The 21,165-nt window shown below is 45.1% G+C and overlaps 1 protein-coding gene across 1 annotated transcript in view; it reads left to right on the top strand.

Annotated features, from left to right (window-relative positions):
* The window catches only part of SMARCC1 (SWI/SNF related, matrix associated, actin dependent regulator of chromatin subfamily c member 1), a 129,155-nt gene that overhangs the window by 75,087 nt on the left and 32,903 nt on the right, over nucleotides 1-21,165 (top strand). The window contains exons 19-22 of the mRNA XM_066627421.1: nucleotides 1,284-1,343; nucleotides 6,340-6,598; nucleotides 9,798-9,959; nucleotides 18,763-18,824. Of these exons, the coding sequence (XP_066483518.1) occupies nucleotides 1,284-1,343; nucleotides 6,340-6,598; nucleotides 9,798-9,959; nucleotides 18,763-18,824 (543 nt within the window). The remainder of the gene's footprint in view (nucleotides 1-1,283; nucleotides 1,344-6,339; nucleotides 6,599-9,797; nucleotides 9,960-18,762; nucleotides 18,825-21,165) is intronic.

The raw sequence follows: 21,165 nt of genomic DNA, 5'->3' as shown, positions 1-21,165 counted from the left end.
CTAAGTTTGCAGACGACACCAAACTTTTCCGAGTGGTGAAGACCAGATGTGATTGTGAGGAGCTCCAGAAGGATCTCTCCAAACTGGCAGAATGGGCAGCAAAATGGCAGATGCGTTTCAATGTCAGTAAGTGTAAAGTCATGCACATTGGGGCAAAAAATCAAAACTTCACATATAGGCTGATGGGTTCTGAGCTGTCTGTGACAGATCAGGAGAGAGATCTTGGGGTGGTGGTGGACAGGTCGATGAAAGTGTCGACCCAATGTGCGGCGGCAGTAAAGAAGGCGAATTCTATGCTTGGGATCATTAGGAAGGATATTGAGAACAAAACGGCTAATATTATAATGCCGTTGTACAAATCTATGGTAATGCCACACTTGGAGTATTGTGTCCAGTTCTGGTCGCCACATGTCAAAAAGGACATAGTGGAAATGGAAAAGGTGCAAAAGAGAGAGACTAAGATGATTACTGGGCTGGCGCACCTTCCTTATGAGGAAAGGCTATGGCGTTTGGGCCTCTTCAGCCTAGAAAAGAGGCGCCTAAGGGGGGACATGATTGAGACATACAAAATTATGCATGGGAAGGATAATGTGGATAGAGAGATGCTCTTTACACTCTCACATAACACCAGAACCAGGAGACATCCACTAAAATTGAGTGTTGGGAGAGTTAGAACAGACAAAAGAAAATATTTCTTTACTCAGCGTGTGGTTGGTCTGTGGAACCCCTTGCCACAGGATGTGGTGATGGCATCTGCCCTAGTTGCCTTTAAAAGGGGATTGGATGAGTTTCTGGAGGAACAATCCATTACGGGGTACAAGCCATGATGTGTATGTGCAACCTCCTGATTTTAGAAATGGGCTATGTATCAGAATGCCAGATGCAAGGGAGGGTCCCAGGTTGCAGGTCTCTTGCTATCAGGTGTGCTCCCTGGGGCATTTGGTGGGCCGCTGTGAGATACAGGAAGCTGGACTAGATGGGCCTGTGGCCTGATCCAGTGGGGCTGTTCTTATGTTCTTATGCCATGCAGGAAAATTTTGGCATGCAGTAAACCAGTAAATTAGAAAGAGCTCTGAATTAAATTTTTTCCCCAGTGTGCTTGTTATTATAGTAGTGAAGCTGAGAGGGGATGTCTTGCCCAAGGCCATGTAATAAGATTGTGGCAGAGGCAATATTCAAAGTCAGAAAGTCCTAATTCACAGTTTCCTCGCTTGGGCACTATGCAACACCAGCTGTCATCTGTACTTAGGTGGATAAAGTGTTTTAACCTTCCTTTTTTACAGAGTAAAAGTGCTAGTGCTGGGCGAGAATGGACAGAACAAGAGACTCTGCTGCTGCTTGAGGTAAGTAATTGTCAATGAGAAAAATTAGGAACTGCTACAGAGGAAATATGGAGCAAAGGAGGCTCCTGTGTGAAACCTGAAATGCTGTCTAGTACCTGACTTAAATTGGCTCACGTGTGTCTGTGCTGGGTGTAGATCAGGCAGATTGTGAGGGAGAGCCCCCTCCCGTCGTGCAGCTGATGGCAGTGCTTTTCCAGATGAACAAAGACATCCTTTTGTAACTTGGCTTCCAGGCTTCTGTCATTTGCATCTGCAGCTGTGGAATCCAGCGCATGTAAATGTTGCATCTGTGTCTGACAGTCCCATGTGAAACAGGTCACAAAACAAACAAATCTTGCTAACGTAGTGTTATTCTGCAAAAGGTTTTCCAAGGTGAGCGTTAATGAGCTTCCAACAATACTTACAGCTTTCTATCAATGCCGGAAGCCATTATAAGAAACTGCTGATATTGGTGTCTGAAATGCAGCTATTTCTGACACTCTGATTATGCAGGATTTTCTGCTTCATTCTAGGAACGCAGGTCATTGTGTATCTATATCAGGCCTCCACAAATCCAGTTAAAAGCTCCTTATTTGAACCAGGTCCCCAGTGCTACCTAGATCTCCTCCCTCAAGATCTCTGAACTGCAGAAAACACAAGAACTTTCATGTAACTTGGGCTTTGGAAGAGGTACAAGCGCCAAGAGAGACTCGCCTCCCACAAAGTCTTCTATATGCCCCATGGGAGGCCTTGGAGGCAATGGAAACCACAAATAATGGCTGGTTCTGGAGCAAAAATATGTGAGCAGGAGAGGGGGCAGCACCTGACAGACAGAAAAGAAAAAAGAGGAGAGGGAATCTCTGAACTGATGCAGTGAAAATAAGTAAATATTTTATTTGACTCAATGCATTTTGGCTGCACTTTCTTTAGAACCATAGAATCATAGAGTTGGAAGGGGCCTAGTAGGTCATCTAGTCCAACCCCTTGCCGTAGGCAAGAAATCCTTAGAGCATCTCCAACAGGTGCTTGTCGAGCCTCTGCTTGAATATCTCCAGTGAGGGAGAGTCCACCACTTCTCTCCGCAATCTCTTCCACTGCCAAACTTGTGATTTGGAAGCTAAGGTTCTGAAGGCACTAAGAAACAGATACTGATTAAATAATAACCTGTACAAAAGGTTTTCTGACTGAATTACCATATGAAAGAACTGATTAGAAAATTAGTAAATCCAAATTCTTACATAATATATAACAGAAAATGTAAAATAAAATCACATATGATTAATTTAGTGAAAAACACATTCTAAATTTAGTGAAAAACTGATGGTCAGTACAATGGCAGTCTTGCAACATAGGAACCCACAGAAGTAGTAAGAAGCCACTGAATGCTCACTCATTAAAGAATTAAAGTTAAGAATGAAATTTCATTCATTCATTCATACCTTTGGAAAATCCCTTGAATAAACTTGAAGGCCCCTTGTCTTGATGAAGCTGTAGACAAAAATTGTTGGGCTGAATATAATGCTGTACTTCAGTTTACTACTTTTTCACTGCACCTGTTTGGAGGTTTCCTCCTCCTTTTCCTTCTCTGACTGAAACCAAGCCAAAAACCCAATCGGTATAAATTGATAAGCTATATGGACTGCATGGTTGTCAGTACATTTTTTTGTGTTCCCTGCAGATCAGTGGATGACTAAAAAGAATCTGTGTTTTATTGTTTAAACAAAATTTACATCCAGTTTCTGTTGCATCTTTGGTGTTAATTGCATGAATAGCACAAAGCAGTGGTTATTCCCAGAAAGATCCAATAGCATGTGGTGCCAGTTAGTGACCTTAAACTGCGCATGTTGGGCAGGAGGTGCCAATGACATGATAGAACTTGACTGAAACTGAGTGGATGCCATGCAAAAGAACCAGAAAGCTTCTCACCTGCCCCAGGGCCATTCGGAATCAGCTGACCGGGAGGTAGCCTTGAGTCTGTGCTTAAGTTCAAAGCTATGCTTGCATCTTTACTTTGGTCCTTGGCTTATGCTTTTAAGCATCTTGAATAAAGCAATATAGAGGGTGGCAGTTTGTGTTTAAACCTACTGTGTATAAAGCAACGGAAATCCTCAGAGTGCCTTTGAGCAAATACATATGCTTAGAGCTTCCAAAAATAAATATCCAAGTCATCTACTGCCTCTCTGCTTCTTTTCTGTTTACCGTGGAGCAGAATTAACCCTTCCCTCCAAATGAATCATTGTTAGATCTTAGTAGACAGTTGCGTGAAGGTATTTTACACACATTAAAAAACAAAAAATCCTCAGGACACAGAAATAAATGCTGGTGGAATAGAAAATGAGCACTTAAAAGTGCACTGAAATAAGCATGGGGGGGACACACAGCTTACTTATGTGCCAACTTATCCTTGAAGAGGAGTAAATGCAAAAATGTGTTTGATATCTGGATATTCAACTGTCAGCTGGGACCTGGAAGGCAGCCTGACTGCAGTTGCACTGCATGGAGTGGCATTTGGGCTGAGCAGTGATCTAGACAAGCATGACTTACGTCATTGTCCCTCCGACATCCAGTGGGTTTCCAGCTCTCGTGTTTGTTGACTGAGACCTGAGAAGTCATCATTTGTTTCTGTTCAAAGCATGGAAGAAATTATTCTTCCACTCTTTTTTTTTTTTTTTACAGTTGCTTCATAGATTTTGTTGTTTTGGATGTAAGTTCAGCAAATGTATATCAACTCCATAGTGACTGAAAATTTGGTGGCAGCGCAAAGTGACCACAACTGAGTGTCTTTTCGAAGATGCTCTTTGAGAAAACACTACATTCCAAGAACAACAAATAAATCCTCCCAGTATTGCACTGATGTGTTCCACTCCCTGGGCGATGCCAGAAGGTACCTCAGCTAGACAGGCCAAGTCAGTAGAAGCATTGCTAAATCTTCCAAATGCCATCTTTTCAGTTGGCCTCTTAACCTTAGAATTATTTTTCACCCACATAAGTTGACAGTAGTAGTTTTCTTTTTCCTTTGGCCTATACATTTCAAAAGAGTTCTACTGGATCAGGCCTGTGGCTGTCTAGGCCAGCATTCTGTTTCCCTTCATAGTCAATGGGATGCTTCCAGAAAAGCTCCAGAGAGGACACATGAAAACCTCCTGCTGACACTCAGTGCTCCCCTTCCCACACCAGCAGCCAGTGTTCAGTGGCCCCTGCCTCCCCCGAGTGTGGAGGACCCTATTAGTCACTTTGGTCAGGGGCTGTACCTAGACCACCTCTGTGAATTTGCCTAATCCCCTTTTAAGGCTTTCTGAACTGGTGGCCATCACTAGGTTTTGTTCTAGTGAATCTTTTAAATTATGTGTTGCAAGAAGTTATTTATGTCCTAAATAAGTACCAATGTATAGTACTGGATGACTTGGAGCTTCATTGGAGCTCAATGAATGAGGAAGAAAAATGCCTTAGGGAGATAAAGTGGGATGTAAATTTGTTAGTAAATAAATGAAAAACTTATCAGTTCACTTTCTCCACGCTGAAGACAGCAGGCCAGAATTGCGACTTTTTACATATACTACTTGGGAAGTCCATCCTCTTAGTCCTTTCCTTTAAGGAAGTTTGCCAGACTTTTTAGAGGCTGAAGCTGCTGGCTGATTTATAAATGCCAAGGGGTGTGGCTGTGATTGCCAGCAGTGCTCCTCCTCCCCAAGTAGCAGCTTGTTTAACCCTTAATGCACTTAACCTAATCTGCCCTGTCAGTTTCATAACCCAACAAAAATTGGGTCATGGCTCACTAGTTAGTCCCAGATCTACAGCTTGGGAACCACAAGCTTATGAGGCACCCCTCAAGCCACCTCAGCAGCTAAGACTCTTGCCACAACTTTATAGGAGGGAGGGTAGCCAGGGAAGAACTGAAACGCACACACTCATATTTCTCCTCTCTTTGGAGATGTACAGAACGCAACAGAGAAAGAGGATGTAGGCTGCAGTGGTTCAGGTTTAATTGAAAAGGCTGTCTTGGAAAAATGTGAAGGAGAAAAGGACGGGGAGAAGGCAAAACATGTGCATGCTTGCAGCCCCCCTCCAGCCCACTCAGATGAGTGAGCAGAGAATAAGAGCATTTGTTGTGATGGGTGTTGAAATTGTAAACTGGACAGAAAGTGACTATAGTACTGGTGCTTGTGTTACATTGTTAGTTACCCTGGTGGTCTCTTTGGGGGAATACAAGATTCAAATATAAATATTTTAAGTAAATAGACAGGTATATCAACAGTATTAGTAAACCAGAAAAGATAATCAAGAGGAGAACTGGAGGACAAGAAAGGCAACAGGTTATTCAGCTTGCTCAAGGCACTGAGGGAGAGAGGTAGGGTTGCAAGCATTGAGAGGACTAGAGAGAGCAAGGGAAAGGTAGTATAGAAGAATGAATGGGGATTTTGCTTGAAGAGACAGAAGGGATGAGATTGAAAGACAGGTTGTGGGACTGGAGGTGGATAGGAAATGAGAGTGTGGCATCTCAAGGCATGTGTGCCAAAATGGCAAGTGTCTCCTATTCTGTTTTCAAGGAAAGTAAAATCATTTTCCATTCATATTCTGAAATAGCAATTATGCAGCACGAATGTCATCAAATCTATTGAACAGTTAGAGGCTTTACTCAGAGTTCTGTTTCTGTTTTGAGGGAACTATGTGCACAGTGCAGGAGAAAATCCTATGGAAGAGAACATAGTGACTTTGTCTCAGTGAAATGAGGGATGTTTCTGATGCGCGAGGATTATACAGTGCAGTAGCTGAACGGCAGAGTTCTCTCCTCTCAGGTTTTGGGACCAGTGCTGGAGAAGGGAAGGTGGCTCAACTTGGCTTAGCCAGTTGTCCACCTGCAGCCCAAAGAAACCTTCCTAACACCCAGCCATAATGGAAGCAGGACTTCCTCTTGCTTGTCTGAATCAGATTAGGGTTTCATTTCTCCTCTTCCACCATACCCTTTGCAGTTAAAAATTAATAAAACCAGTTGCATCAGTGTGTTCTCTCTCACCAGGCTCTAGAGATGTACAAAGATGACTGGAACAAAGTTTCTGAGCATGTCGGAAGTCGCACTCAGGACGAGTGCATTCTCCACTTCCTAAGACTTCCCATTGAGGACCCGTACCTGGAGAACTCTGATGCTTCCCTGGGTCCTTTGGCCTACCAGCCTGTCCCTTTCAGCCAGTCTGGAAATCCGGTGATGAGCACAGTGGCTTTTCTGGCATCTGTCGTGGATCCCCGGGTGGCATCTGCTGCGGCTAAAGCAGCTTTAGGTATGGCGTCGCCTTCTTTTCCTTTTCTAGCCTCGTCTGAGAAGGACTTAACTCCATGTGTGCTGCTGACTTAGTCTAAGACTTAAAAGAACACCTGCTGCTCTCTCTCCAATAAAACCATAGTAAATGATCCTAAAGTACTTAGGAGTTACCGGGAAGAGACAAGTACGTAGTTGAAAAGTCTCAGCAAATTGTATACGTATGAAGTCTGGAGAGCTGCTCTGAGAATCAAGTTGAGCCCAGGTTGTTCCTTCTTGTCATGTGGTCTTCACTGGCTAATGCTCATGAAGTGCTATCTGAGCCATCAAAAGGCCCAGCATTGATTTGTTCTTTCCATAGCTCAGCAAGCAACTTCAGAAGGCCCTTCCTTATGAGCAGTTCAAGGTCTGCTTGCAAGCAGTTCAAGCTCTGCTCTCCAGTCTTGTTTCTGCTTGTGCGCCATTCTTCTTGAGATGCACCTAAGCAGATTTGTGGATAAGTTAGTCATTAATTGCTCTGCAGTGCTAATATATGAGTTTGGAGGAGCAGGAGTGGGTAGATGAGTGGTGTTTTTTTTTTTAACTCATAAGGAGAGAAGAATCTGGTTATCGCTTTCCTCTCTGGTATCTGATGCAACTTTGTTCCATAGCTGGTGGAGAGTGGCCTCTCCCAAAGGTTCCTCCACCTGTTATTTTTCCCAGCCAGTCAATTCAGACTGTCTGTGTTGAAGAGCTCTGCCTCTTTCATGTCTCTGCTTATCTCTCCCTTTCAAGGCCTGCACTGCTTACTTGTCGCTTTCTGTTTCAAGTTCTGCACATTAATTTGGAAAGCGCACACATGTCCTGACTGAATCTCTCCACATTTCTCTTTATTCCTGTACTCTTTACCCTCTTCTCCCACTCCTATGTGTTGTATACTAATTTACTGCTTCCTTGTTTTTTGAACTAGTGGTGGGGATGGTAGTAAAATTTGCAGTCAGACCATCTGGCAGGATCATATTTAGTTTTCTGTTTTATTGATGAAAATCCCTGCCACTAAGGAGTAACGAAGGGAGCTGTTTTGTGGACTGACACCTCTACTGCCAGCTAACCCCCAAGTCCATCTATTGTCTCTTCCACTCCCTCCCTTTCAGAGAAGAGCCTGGAACCTGGCCTATGTCATTACCTTGCAGGGACCAGAAAAAGCTTCCTCATTTCTTAATACTTTATCATTGATTTAACCTGTGAACTGCTTTAGGAGCTAGTCTTGGTAACAAAACAAGGTATAAATAAATAACGGCCCAATCCAATAAGCATAGCATGCTAGCGGAACTTGTGCTTTGCAGCTATGAGAAACGCTGCACTGCTGGAGCACACAACTTTGCCTCCATAAGCAGCGAGTGGCCAGGTCCATATAAAGACAGACTGAGGATGCCCTTCAGTGCAGATAAGGCCATGCAAGGGTGAGGAGATAGTCTGATAGGGGGGAAATGGAGCAAGAGATGGGGTGGAGGACAGATAGGGCCCCGGAAGGGGGCAGGTTTGGCAGCAGGGGAGCCTGCCAAATCCTAACCCCCTGATCCACCTTCACAAGTCAATGCAGATTTGCGGCAGCAGTATTGTTGGCACAGGTCTGCATTGACCAATGGCAGTAGCTGGGGCTTGCCCTGGGACACGGGAACAAATGTTCCCTTACCCCAGTGGTTCTCAAACTTTTCCAGCCTGCGGCTCCCCTGATCCTTGTGGCCATTGGCCACGGCTCCCCATTACAACACCTCACCTCAGTTACCCCCAAAATGGGGGTGAAGGTGTTATAATTATACACTAGAAACAAAAAAACAGCTGCCAGCACTCTGAGGCTGCAATCCTAACCACACTTACCTGAGAGTAAGCCCCATTGAACAAAATAGGACTGAGTAGACCTGGTTAGGATTGTGCCCTGAGTTAGCAGCACACCTGGAGGGTTTTGGAAAGGGGGGGAAGTGATGAATTTTTAATCAATTTTTGGAGACAAAGCCATCAAGAGTGGCCTTTTTTTCTTTTTTTGAAGGGGGAGGAAAAAGAGAAAGGTGAAGATCCTTGGTTAACCTGACACAGACCCCAAACCTATGTAGGTCTACTCAGAAGTAAGTCCCATTTCAGTCAATGGGGCTTACTTCCAGGAAAGTGTGGATAGGATTGCAGCCACACCCAGCAAGATTACAACTCACCCCCAAAGTAGATGGGGGCTGCTCACACACATACACCCCATCATACAGATGCCACCCCTATTCCCCCCAGGCAAGACGGAGGGATGCAGGCTGGGCTGCCCCCCCCCCCAGAGCAGGCTGGGTTCCCTCTTTTCCAAGCAGAGGAAAGCGCTGCTCTCTAGGTCAGGCTTCCCTCCCAGTTTGAAGCCTGCCAGGAGCGAGCCCTGTGCTGATGAGATGCAGCACCTCTGAGCTGCCCAGTCAGCCTTCTCTCCCACCATCCCCACCACCTCATGCTGCCCCACCCACCTCGCTCTCAGCCTCGGAAAAGCAGCAAGTCAAGAGGCAGCACAGCTGCGGCTACCTCTCTCCCTGAGATGCTTCCCCCCACCATGTTTCATACTGCCCCACCCACCTCACCTCACCCTGCCCCACCCACCTCTTTCTCAGTCTCCATAAAGCAGCAAGTTAGGAGGCAGCAGCTGAGCTGAGCTGAGCTGCTGTGGCCACCTCACTCCCTGAGATGCCCCTGGAGGCTAGCCACGCCTCACTAGGGAGGCGGGACGCACAGATTGAATTCCTCAGCCTTACGCCAAGGAGGCTTCAATATGCCAAAACTCCGCCACCGGCTACAGCAGATGCCACATTGGCATCTCTGTCACTGTGTGTGGAGTGATGGTGGTTTGCACTGTAAGTGCTAGAGATACTAATGAAGCTTACTATGGTCAGGCTTGGATTTGAGTTTTGAGGGCTCTGTCCACTTATCCTCCAGAAGAGGAAATGTTAGAAGCCCCAGAGATTCCCTGGCTAGAATTACATTTCAGGTTGAAGAATTTCTGGTCTACTGCCCAGCTCCCAAACCCATTCAGCCTTTACCATTCACTACTCTCCTGTTGAGGGCAGTGGTGGCAGCAGGGGAAGGAGTCTTCCCCTCCCAGGGGCCCCTGGGTGGGAGGGAGTTGGGGCTGGAGGGTACCAGTGCAACATGAATTGGGGAAAGTGCATCCCTATCTACTAAGTAAAACTTGGCTTTTCTTTTCTTTTTTTACACAGAAGAGTTCTCACGGGTCCGAGAGGAGGTACCCCTGGAACTAGTTGAAGCTCATGTCAAGAAAGTGCAAGAAGCAGCCAGGGTCTCTGGAAAAGTGGACCCTACTTATGGGCTGGAGAGCAGCTGCATTGCTGGGACAGTCCCAGATGAACCAGAGAAGCTTGGTGAGTTCAAAGGGATGGAACCAGAGCCTTCTGCTGATGAGCATTACTGCTTACTTTCTCTTTCTGTCACTGAAGAGATGGTGTAGCGAAAGGAAGAGGCTCAATACTTAGAAAAGGAGATCATGGCGACTTTTGAAAATTCATGAAGACAGGCTGGGTATTTACAGGCCTGCCCCAGAATCTGTGGGGGATCTGTTCCAGACCCCTCCCCATCCCCTGCGTCCTCCCACGTGCCCTTTACACCATTTTAAACACTTACTGGGGCAAAAATTGTGTCTATTTTCACCCCAGTTAAGTGTTTAAAATGATGTAATAGGTTCACAGGGAGGCACGCGGGGGGCAATCCCCCACTCCCTGTGTGCCCCCCCCATGCACCCATTAAATTATTTAAAAACTTACTGGGTGCATATTATTGTTTAAACAGATTGCATTTGCGGCCGGCAGGCAGTGAGGTCTTCCTAATGACCTTACTGATATTCTTTTTAACTATTCCGGCTGTTTAAGGAAAATTTCACTGCTGTTCCTGCAGGCTACAGATGCAGCCTATTTAAACAAGAATGTGCACCTAGTCAGTTTTTAAATAGTTTAATGGGCGTGCAAGGGAGTGGGGGTTGCCCCCGCCCCCTCCTGTGTGCCTGTTAAATCATTTTTTAAAGTTACTGAGGCGAAAATCAGCTTGTTTAAGCAGGCTGATTTTCGCTCTGATAATTTTTTCAAATAATTTAATGGGTGTGGAGGGGGGAGGAGGGTCCCCACATCTGCAGATATGGCCCCCCCAATCTGCTGTAACGATATCCACTGTTCAGTCACTGACGGATGAAAAAAGACCGATATGCAGCTGTAGACTGTGAGTGCCAATTAAGAACATAAGAACAGCCCCACTGGATCAGGCCATAGGCCCATCTAGTCCAACTTCCTGTATCTCACAGCGGCCCACCAAATGCCCCAGGGAGCACACCAGATAACAAGAGACCTCATCCTGGTGCTCTCCCCTACATCTGGCATTCTGACTTAACCCATTCCTAAAATCAGGAGGTTGCGCATACACATCATGGCTTGTACCCCATAATGGATTTTTCTTCCAGAAACTCGTCCAATCCCCTTTTAAAGGCGTCTAGGCTAGACGCCAGCACCACATCCTGTGGCAAGGAGTTCCACAGACCGACCACGCGCTGAGTAAAGAAATATTTTCTTTTGTCTGTCCTAACCCGCCCAACACTCAATTTTAGTGGATGTCCCCTGGTTCTGGTATTATGTGAGAGTGTAAAGAGCATCTCCCTATCCACTCTGTCCATCCCCTGCATAATTTTGTATGTCTCAATCATGTCACCCCTCAAGCGTCTCTTTTCTAGGCTGAAGAGGCCCAAACGCCGTAGCCTTTCCTCATAAGGAAGGTGCTCCAGCCCCGTAATCATCTTAGTCGCTCTCTTTTGCACCTTTTCCATTTCCACTATGTCTTTTTTGAGATGCGGCGACCAGAACTGGACACAATACTCCAGGTGTGGCCTTACCATCGATTTGTACAACGGCATTATAATACTAACCGTTTTGTTATCAATACCCTTCCTAATGATCCCAAGCATAGAATTGGCCTTCTTCACTGCCGCCGCACATTGGGTCGACACTTTCATCGACCTGTCCTCCACCACCCCAAGATCTCTCTCCTGATCTGTCACAGACAGCTCAGAACCCATCAGCCTATATGTGAAGTTTTGATTTTTTGCCCCAATGTGCATGACTTTAAACTTACTGACATTGAAGCGCATCTGCCATTTTGCTGCCCATTCTGCCAGTCTGGAGAGATCCTTCTGGAGCTCCTCACAATCACTTCTGGTCTTTACCACTCGGAAAAGTTTGGTGTCGTCTGCAAACTTAGCCACTTCACTGCTCAACCCTGTCTCCAGGTCATTTATGAAGAGGTTGAAAAGCACCGGTCCCAGGACAGATCCTTGGGGCACACTGCTTTTCACCTCTCTCCATTGTGAAATCCTGGAATCTTGTAATCCTGGAACCTTGTAATCATCATTGCCTGCATCATTCATGAACTCAGTGAGGCAGGCTCATCCATGAAGCTGACTGAGGCAGTTGCCCCAGGTAGGCGGGGTGCTTGCCTTACTGGTCCAGTCTTCCTCCTTACTGAGTTCAAAAAGGAAAAGGGGGATGGAGCAGCAGAGGAAGTGTGGAGGAGAGGAGAATCCTGGACTAAAGCATCCTTGTGGCTTTCAAACTCAAGAAATCGGAAACATGTCAGCACAGTTGGTGTTATACTTCATATATCCCTGAAGCGTTTGTTAAAAAGCCCGTCTTTCCTTTAGGGGCTTTGGGCTGCTTTGCTATATTAACCTTCCCAAACAGTTACTTTAAGAACAAATTCTTAACCATGACTGGCTTCACAACCTTCATTCTCTCACCCACCACTAACGCTGATCCAGTTGGTGGGTACCAGAGACAAACTTTGGTTTCAAGGCTTTGTCTCCTTTAAGCTTCAGATAGCCTGTAGCCTTAAAATATGCGTGCTTGTATTGACCACTGCTTGTGTCTGTGAACAGAAACATATTTTGATTTAGGGCTGGGATTAAAAAGAGTCTCAGGCTGCCTTACACAGAGCCACATCCTCAGGCAGAAGCCCTGGTACTTGAGACACTGTTGCAACTGCAGGCAGTGATTTGAACCTGGAACCTTAAGCCGTGTGCTGAAATACTGGCATTATCAATACCTCTGCTAGCATTGAAGCAATGTTCTGTATTATATTTTATGAGGAATAGGATCCTGAACACCTGTGTACACAATTGCTTAGTTTGTTAAGTACAGGCTTTAAGACAGCAGAAGTTGTCATGGGAGGGCCACCAGGATGCAGGTCTCTTGCGGTCTTGTGTGTTCTCTGGGGCATTTGGTGGGCCGCTGTGAGATACAGGAAGCTGGACTAGATGGGCTTCTGGCCCGATCCAGCAGGGCTGTTCTTAGGTTTTTAAGTTGGGTGTGTGCATATGAGTGTGGAACAGTGAAGTCCATGAGCTTGACCACCAGCAAGGAGGTGATGATGCCTTGCCTCTTGAGTGAGTATAACAAGCGCCTGCCTTCAACTGGAAGCTGCAGGGCAGAATGGGAATCCCTCATCCTGAATAAAGCAGCAGTAATCCTCCCCTCCATAGCTGTAAAGTTAAGATGTCTGAGTGGTTACTGGTGAACTGTGTTGCCAAGCTGTCTGGGAGGCAAAGGGCCAGCACAGGCCTCTGCTATTCTCACCAGTTCCACAGCTATGGAGCGCAATAGTGACTTCTTTGTGCAGGAGCAGAGCGAAGCTGGCCATTCCTGCCACCCTCTACAGCTCCAGACTTGTCCCTGATCTCAGGCAGGCTTGCCCAGTTCAACCAGAGGGTTTGTTCCATAGATTTCTCCTTTCACCTGCTGCTTTAAACTTTAGGAGCCTTTCCCAAGCAAAAATGGTATGCAGATTATTTCTGATGAGAAAAATGAACTGGATTTTATAATTAGTTAGCCAGTTAATGTGATTTGTATTGATCTGTAACTAATGGAGTAAATTAGGACAAGAACAGATGGCGCTCTCCGGGAGACAGGCTTGGTGAGACCAAACTGGGTCACTTGCTGGTCTGCAGCATCTCAAACAGCTTTTCACTGAAGGGCATGGGGAACAGAACCTCCACTGAGCCAGCACTCGTTGGGTGGTGTGAATATTCTTCAGCAGAGCTGCATGGCATGTGCCTGTCCAGGATGCATCTCACATCTCTCTGCAGCCAGAGCTGATTGTTTCTTCTTAAAACACACTGTCCTGGAGAGCTAGAAATGGGGGATACACCCTCAGTATGATTTACTGTGGCTGAGCAGCGGCACTGCAGCCATCGTCTTTCATCTTCATGTATTTTTGATCAGGCTCGTTACGCTGTATAATGTGCTCTGGGAACTGGTGATAATATTTTATTTGTGATTCTGACCTGTAAGATCTGCCACATACCTGCAGCAGACCCATCAGAGGCAGTATCGATTAATAGTGTTGCATCACAGTTTTTCCATCAAGTGTTTTACCTGTGCAAGGGAATACATGGTGTGTGTGCACAAGAGATGTGTCTCATATAGGTATGCATAGCAGACAACTGGGGAGTCGTGTTTGTCCTGGATTAAGGTATGACGCACAACCCAAAATTCAGGGTGAATTAATATTTTGCAGCAGATGCAAAGAGGAACAGTAGTCTGCTTTATGCATTTTTTTCATATTTTCATTCACAACTGTGAAAACCACAAGCAGAATATTATGTTTAAAACACCATTTTATATGACAATATTGAAGCTTAATATATACAAACAGACGTCTAAAGTACTTTATACGTGTAGATTGATGCACAACAAATACTTAATCAGAAAAATAACATGCTGATTTGAATCACAACTGTGGTTGCCAAAGGAACATAGATATGCTAGAAGATTTTTAGAAACTCCTACAGACATCTGGTGAAAATTCTGTTTCAGTGGAAGCCTTTTCTTCAAGCAGCTGAACTGTCTTTAGAACAAGTCTTGCCAGACAAACCTTATCCCTTCTGTGATAGAGTGACTCGCTCAGCAGATGGGGGGGAGGGGATGCTGGGGACATAACATATCTGGATTTCAGTAAGGCCCATGTCATTCTGGTGGATAAATGGGTGGGATGAGGTTAGATAATGCCACTGTTGGGTGGACCTGTGGCTGGCTTGCTGAGAGAAAGAGTGTTTGTCCATGGCTTCTTGCTGACCTGAAAGGAAGTGGCAAGTGGTGTACGTCAGGACTCTGCCATGGACACAGGGACCAGTATTGTTTGGTATCTTAATAAATGATTTGGATGATGGAGGGGGTGCTGCTGTAATGTTCTAGGGCAGTGATACTCAAGTTGCGACCCACCAGTTTGTGTAAAGGTTCCTCCATCCCTTTAAGGGGTGGGGGAAGGGGAGAGGCAGTGACCAATTCCCAGGATTGAGTCGCTGAGGGGGGCTTTCGTACTCAGGGCTGCAGCAGGCTCCAGGAGGGGCAGGGAAACCCACGCAGTCATCCGCAAATCTTGGAATATTGAGGAAAAAGTGAGCACAAACCACTTCCGGTTTGCAAACGCAACCAGAAGGTAGTTTGCACTGACTTTTTTCTCAACATTTCAAGCCTTGAGGAGCCCTGCAGAGGGCTTATCAAATCCATCCATCTTCATTCAACATTAATTCCACTTTTTTAAAAACTTTAAAAAAAACACTTTTCTAAAAACATTTTGGCAGGAGGGCCATATCAAATATCTGGAACAGTCTTGAGGGCTGGAAAAAAAATAAGGTTTTAATTTAAATTTGAATAAATGTATATTATTCAACTTTACATTAAATTTGAATAAATTTCAGTACCCATGAGTTAGGGGAAGAAAATCACTGAAAGGCCAGAAGCACAACAGACCTGGTTCTATGATTTCTCTCAACAGATAAGTTTTTCCCTGACCCCAACAGCATAAATTCATTTTTTTTTTAAAAATTCTGAAAGACCAGAAGCTCCACAGCCTGGTTCCATCAAACCAGCAAATAAATACAATATGTTATTGGCTGCTGCCCCCCCCCCCGATTAAATAAAGAGAAATAAGTCACAGGTGATGAAACAGTTCCAACAACAATAAAGCACAGATTGAGACATAACTGTATCAGAGGCAAGGAAAAGCATGGAATGCTTGGGAATTTAATTTCACCAGAGACAGCAAACCAGTTTAGCCCATGGATCTGTTGGCCACACCCCCCACCCCAAAAAAGTAAAGCGCAGATTGAGACAGTGAGGCACATGGGACAAATTGTGCTTTCACCAAATATACAAACCAAACCAGAAAAGGATGTGGGGGTAACCCCTGACCACACACTTCTTGCCCAAGGAAAACATACAGACCAAGCCAGAAACACATGGAGACATAAGTAGTCCACAACTGACTACACATACACCTCTTGCGCAGGGGAAAAATACACATCAAGGCAAAAACACTTGGACACATAAGCATCAGCAAAGTGAAGGGAGTTATAATAACTCCTGACGACATACACCTCTTGCGCAGGGGAAAATACAAATCAATGCATAAACTCTTCTCCGTAGGGAGGATAAGGATAGCTAACCTGAGAGGGTGAATGGCCTGCAGGGTTTGGGCACCCCTGATCTAGTTCAGCATTGTGCCTCTCACAGAGATTAATGTTCCAAATTTGAAGCTATCAGCTTATATCTTTGCCTGCATGCAGGTTCCACTTCTGGACTTCCCAGGTGCATCAGGTTGGGTTTGTAGTTTTTTAGTTTGTCAGTTTGTTACAATATCTTTGTTTCTGAAGCCCTGTCCTTCCTTCCTCCCCCCATTCCAATGCAGAAATGCCGGAATGGCTTTTGCTGCATCCTACAAGGGGGCAGTTACAAAAGTCTCCTCTAGGAGACTCACAGAAAAGCACCAATCCCAAGACTGAACCTTGGGGCACACCACATCACCACTTTCCATTGTGAAAATTGCCCATCGAGACCCACATTCTGCTTCCTGTTCTTCAACCAGTTCCCAATCCATGAGAGACCTACCCTCTTATTCCCTGACTGTGGAGTTTTCTTAGAAGCTTTTTGTGAGGGTCTGGACTTCTAAAAGTCCAGATGCATAATATCAGTGGGTTTGCTTGTATCCTAATGGGTGTTGACCTTTTCAGAGAATTAAGAAAAATTTGTGAGGCTAGACTTACCTTTAGAGAAGCCATACTGATTCTCAGCAAATGTTGTTCTTCTATATATTTTAAAATTTTATCCTTGATTAGGCTTTCCACCATCTTACCTGAAATAAATGTAAGGAACTTGACCCATGCAGGTTTACTTTCTTAGCAGTATATACCACAGCATTCAGTGGAATGTACTCTTAGGTAACCATGGTTAGGAGGAGTGTAGACTAAGTAGACTTGCTTGCTTCTTTCATTATAAGGAAGTGGAAGCATCTTCCTGCCACCCAGTTTATAAATTACGGCAAGCCTGGCCCCTGTCAACTACCAGAGAACAGAGCTACTGCAAGGAGCTTACCTTTATCTTTCCTGTCTGAAAAGACGCCATGTTTCAGAACATCCACCACATGGTCCAAGAATTGGAGAAGCAAGTAGAGCCACAGCTTGGCCTCTACCATGGGCCAGAGAACTAAAGGGCTTCAGAATTGTTTTGTATTCTTACTGTAAGCCACCTTTCTGGTTTGTTTGATCCAAAGGGAGGCTTGAGAAATGAAATAAATAGTAAGTGAACTTAGTAGATAAAAAAGAGAGAATCAAATGGAAAGCTTTAACTTCACATGTCTTCTCTAATATGATGTCAGGAGGGTGATTTAATAGAAAACAAAGGAAAGGGGAGAGATTTGACAAAAAGGTGTGGTTTTAATAGAACGAATGAGAAAGGGAGAGTAGTTTGAATCTTTGTTTCAGGCAGAGGTATCTAAGAACATAAGAACAGCCCCACTGGATCAGGCCATAGGCCCATCTAGTCCAGCTTCCTGTATCTCACAGCGGCCCACCAAATGCCCCAGAATCTCTTGTTTGGCGTGAAGGGCTGCCATCTTGACCTTCATTTCAGGCAGCAAAATGTCCTGGACCAGCTTTGAGTGAGCAGTAGCCACCTGGAGGGCAGGAGTTACTGGGGTGAAGAGAAGCGAGCTGCACCTCCTTGTTGGTGAGGGTAGCTGCTATCTTATTGTAGAAATAAAAGGCTAAAGGAGAACCTTGTTCTAGCTTTAAGTCACAGGGACCAGGTTGGAGGGCACCACTAGCATGGCTCAGTATTCTGCAGGGGAGGGCGCTTCCTCTGAGGAGTTCAGACACCTTCTGTGCTAAGGTGCCCTACTTGGAACTATGATATGAGACCCCCGTGAGTTCGGAGGGAGACCTGCCTAAGCAGACCTTCCCAACACTTCCCAGTAATATGGCTATGGTGTGAGATGGACTATGGACTAATAAATTGCTGTGAGGATTTTATATATCTAATTAACTTGTTTTATAGGCTGTGTGGAGGTGTTGAGTGGCAATTACTTCAGACTATTTACTCTGTGCCAAAGCATTCGATCCTGGGCCTATAAATTATGGCAATTAAGGAAATGTGTATAGACACAATTTGCTTAATCTGTTTTTATTGCTAGATTTGGTCTTTTGCATTCAAGGCTCCCAACAGAAGTGGGAACCTGGTATTTCAGAAGAATAGTTGCAAATTCCTGTAGCATACCACAGACATCCTGGAATTGGACACATTGGGTTACATTTCCAGTCTTGTTGCTGGGTTGCACTGGTGTACCCCACAAGTCATTTCCATGTCTAAAATTACAGTACAGTACAGCCCAGTCACTTCATCTCCAACAGCTCCTCAGGAAAGTAAGGAGCTGCGGTAGCACTTCAGCACAGTAGAGGTAGTTCAGGAGCTATCTGATCCACAGCCCTAGCCATTTCATCCAAAGCTGCCAGCCTGGCATCAGAGAGGCATCAGCCTCTCCAGAGCCTTCAGGAATCCATTGGGATCCAGAAGCCTCTGGGGATAGATCATACAATTTGATCCCTCTGTGAAGATGTCATGACTAGCCTTAAAGCCCACCGTGAAGTAATCCGGTGGTTTACTCCACTACCAGATCACCACCCACTTGCCCAGCAGTAAATACCAGGTCCAGCAAGTGCATTAGAGCTGTATTTAAATGAGCTAGCCCCATGGTTGCCTTGGGAAAATGACAGCAAGAAACTTTCCGGCCCTCTCCCTGAGTCATTCCTGCAGGCGTGTGGTCCACTCTGCATTAACTGTTGGTCTTCTGTCCTTGCAGATGGAGCTGAAGAAGAAAAACTGGAAGCAGACACAGATGGGTCACAGGCAGAAAAAGTGAAGGTCTGACAGCTTTGAATGTTTTTATCGCATAGTTCATCAACAGTTTCCTAACTCTGACTTAATAGTTTATTTATATTCTTAAATGTTTATTGTAAGGAGTTTTCTGGGGGAGCAAAAGGAAAAGAATAGAATCTCTTTGGTACCAGCATGTGATGATCTCAAACATAACTGCCAGGAGTGAGCAGGGCTTCCTGAATACATGGCAGGTTTCTAACATAACAGAGGAAAAGGAGCATGTTGGGTTTGCTCTACTGCTTCTAGTTCTAGCAAGCAGACTTGGTGTCATAGAAGGCAGGACTGGGCTTGCCTTGACATGCAGATTATCTCAGGCCGATAACACATAATTCAAGGTGAGGGGCTGAACTTTCCTCTCAGCCCTGGAGGGTTCGTCCAGTTAAGATCATGATCTGCTCAAATCAAACTCTGTTATATCTCTGAACTCTGCTCACATAGCCAGCTGTCAGCTCACAGTCCTGGCCTATGAAAAGTCTGATGTGGCTTCCAACCACTTCCCTGGAGCCCAGGTTTTTCTTATCCTGAGGTGTTGTGCCAGCTGACTTCTGCTCAACTGCCATGTCTCTTTTTCCAACTGCATGAAGGCAGATTGCAGGTTTGCAGATTGCCACATGCGCTACAAGGTTCTAAAATGTTACAAACCCCTCCTCCCTTCTCTTTCCACTTTTATACATACAACATTTAAAATGGAGGTAACATTTATTCGGTTTAACTTGTTCGACACCTAAGGGCTGCAGTCCCATACACCTTACCTGAAAGTAAGCCCCACTGACACAGTGAGGCCTACTTCTGAGTAAACATGTGCACTATGAATTGGTTTTGAGATAAACCTGGATAGAAATCTTTCAGATAAAGGTTATGGCACCAGTAACTGTTCCCGACTTTATGGAAATTTTAAGTCTTTGTTTGGCAAACAGTAGTCTTCAGTACGCTGACCATTGTCATTCAGTCCACAGGACATGCAAAGAAAGTTGCATGTTTTAACATTTGTTAGAGAAATACTTAGAACATAAGAACATAAGAACAGCCCCACTGGATCAGGCCATAGGCCCATCTAGTCCAGCTTCCTGTATCTCACAGCGGCCCACCAAATGCCCCAGGGAGCACACCTGATAACAAGAGACCTCATCCTGGTGCCCTCCCTTGCATCTGGCATTCTGACATAACCCATTTCTAAAATCAGGAGGTTGTGCATACACATCATGGCTTGTACCCCGTAATGGATTTTTCCTCCAGAAACTTGTCCAATTCCCTTTTAAAGGCGTCTAGGCTAGACGCCAGCACCACATCCTGTGGCAGGGAGTTCCATAGACCGACCACACGCTGAGTAAAGAAATATTTTCTTTTGTCTGTCCTAACCCGCCCAACACTCAATTTTAGTGGATGTCCCCTGGTTCTGGTATTACGTGAGAGTGTAAAGAGCATCCCCCTATCCACTCTGTCCATCCCCTGCATAATTTTGTATGTCTCAATCATGTCCCCCCTCAGGCGTCTCTTTTCTAGGCTGAAGAGGCCCAAACGCCGTAGCCTTTCCTCATAAGGAAAGTGCCCCAGACCCTGTTTTCCTTTGCAAGTTAGGGCCAGTTTTGATCTTCATGTAATCCTGCTCCTTTGAATTAGCCACAACCTTAATGATCAATCACAAGGCCTTACTACAATTATGGCTTTATATGCAATGATCATGAGAAAATGGGTGTTTAAAAGGGGGAAAAAAGGAAAAAACATTCACACATGAATTTGCCAATCTGATTTGTGTGTATGCAGACATGTGTGTGAATTCAGATGGATTTTATGTGGTCCTGCTTTGACCAACAGCTCACATAGTTGGGATGCTGAACTGAACAGTAGCTATTCACTATAAGGACTGCAAGCCTTTTTTTTAAAAAATCATTATAGACTTTTAGAAGAAACCAGAGCCTTTTAAAATAAGGAGACCATTGTCCAGTAATGGGAGGATTCTTGGTTGGGTTGTACCTCCTATTCTGATGATAAGGCTGCATGACTAAACTAGATTCAGTCATTTGTAGGAAGTAGTTCTGGTCCTGTCTCACTCTGCCCAGTATGGCTCTGAGGAAGTCTTCTGCTCTTTTTGCTAAGATGAAGAATTATTATTGCTATAGAAAGCTCAGCCAACAGCCCCATGCTTCATGTTTGTTGATACTGCCTGCAGGATAAGCCAACCAAATCAATAGCCAGTGAGTCCTGTAAGAGTGCCAAAACACTCAGAAGCTCAAGGCCCCACAGCCAAGCACCCCATGAAAGGCAGCAAGGCCACAAGCAATGGCTCATAAACCAGCTACTTGAACCTTCTTCGCAGGATTAGGCC

The sequence above is a fragment of the Tiliqua scincoides genome, chromosome 5 (genome assembly GCF_035046505.1).
Source record: "Tiliqua scincoides isolate rTilSci1 chromosome 5, rTilSci1.hap2, whole genome shotgun sequence".
NCBI lineage: Eukaryota > Metazoa > Chordata > Lepidosauria > Squamata > Scincidae > Tiliqua > Tiliqua scincoides.
The sequence above is the reverse complement of the archived record's forward strand: the minus strand, read 5'-3'. Positions and strand labels throughout refer to the sequence as shown.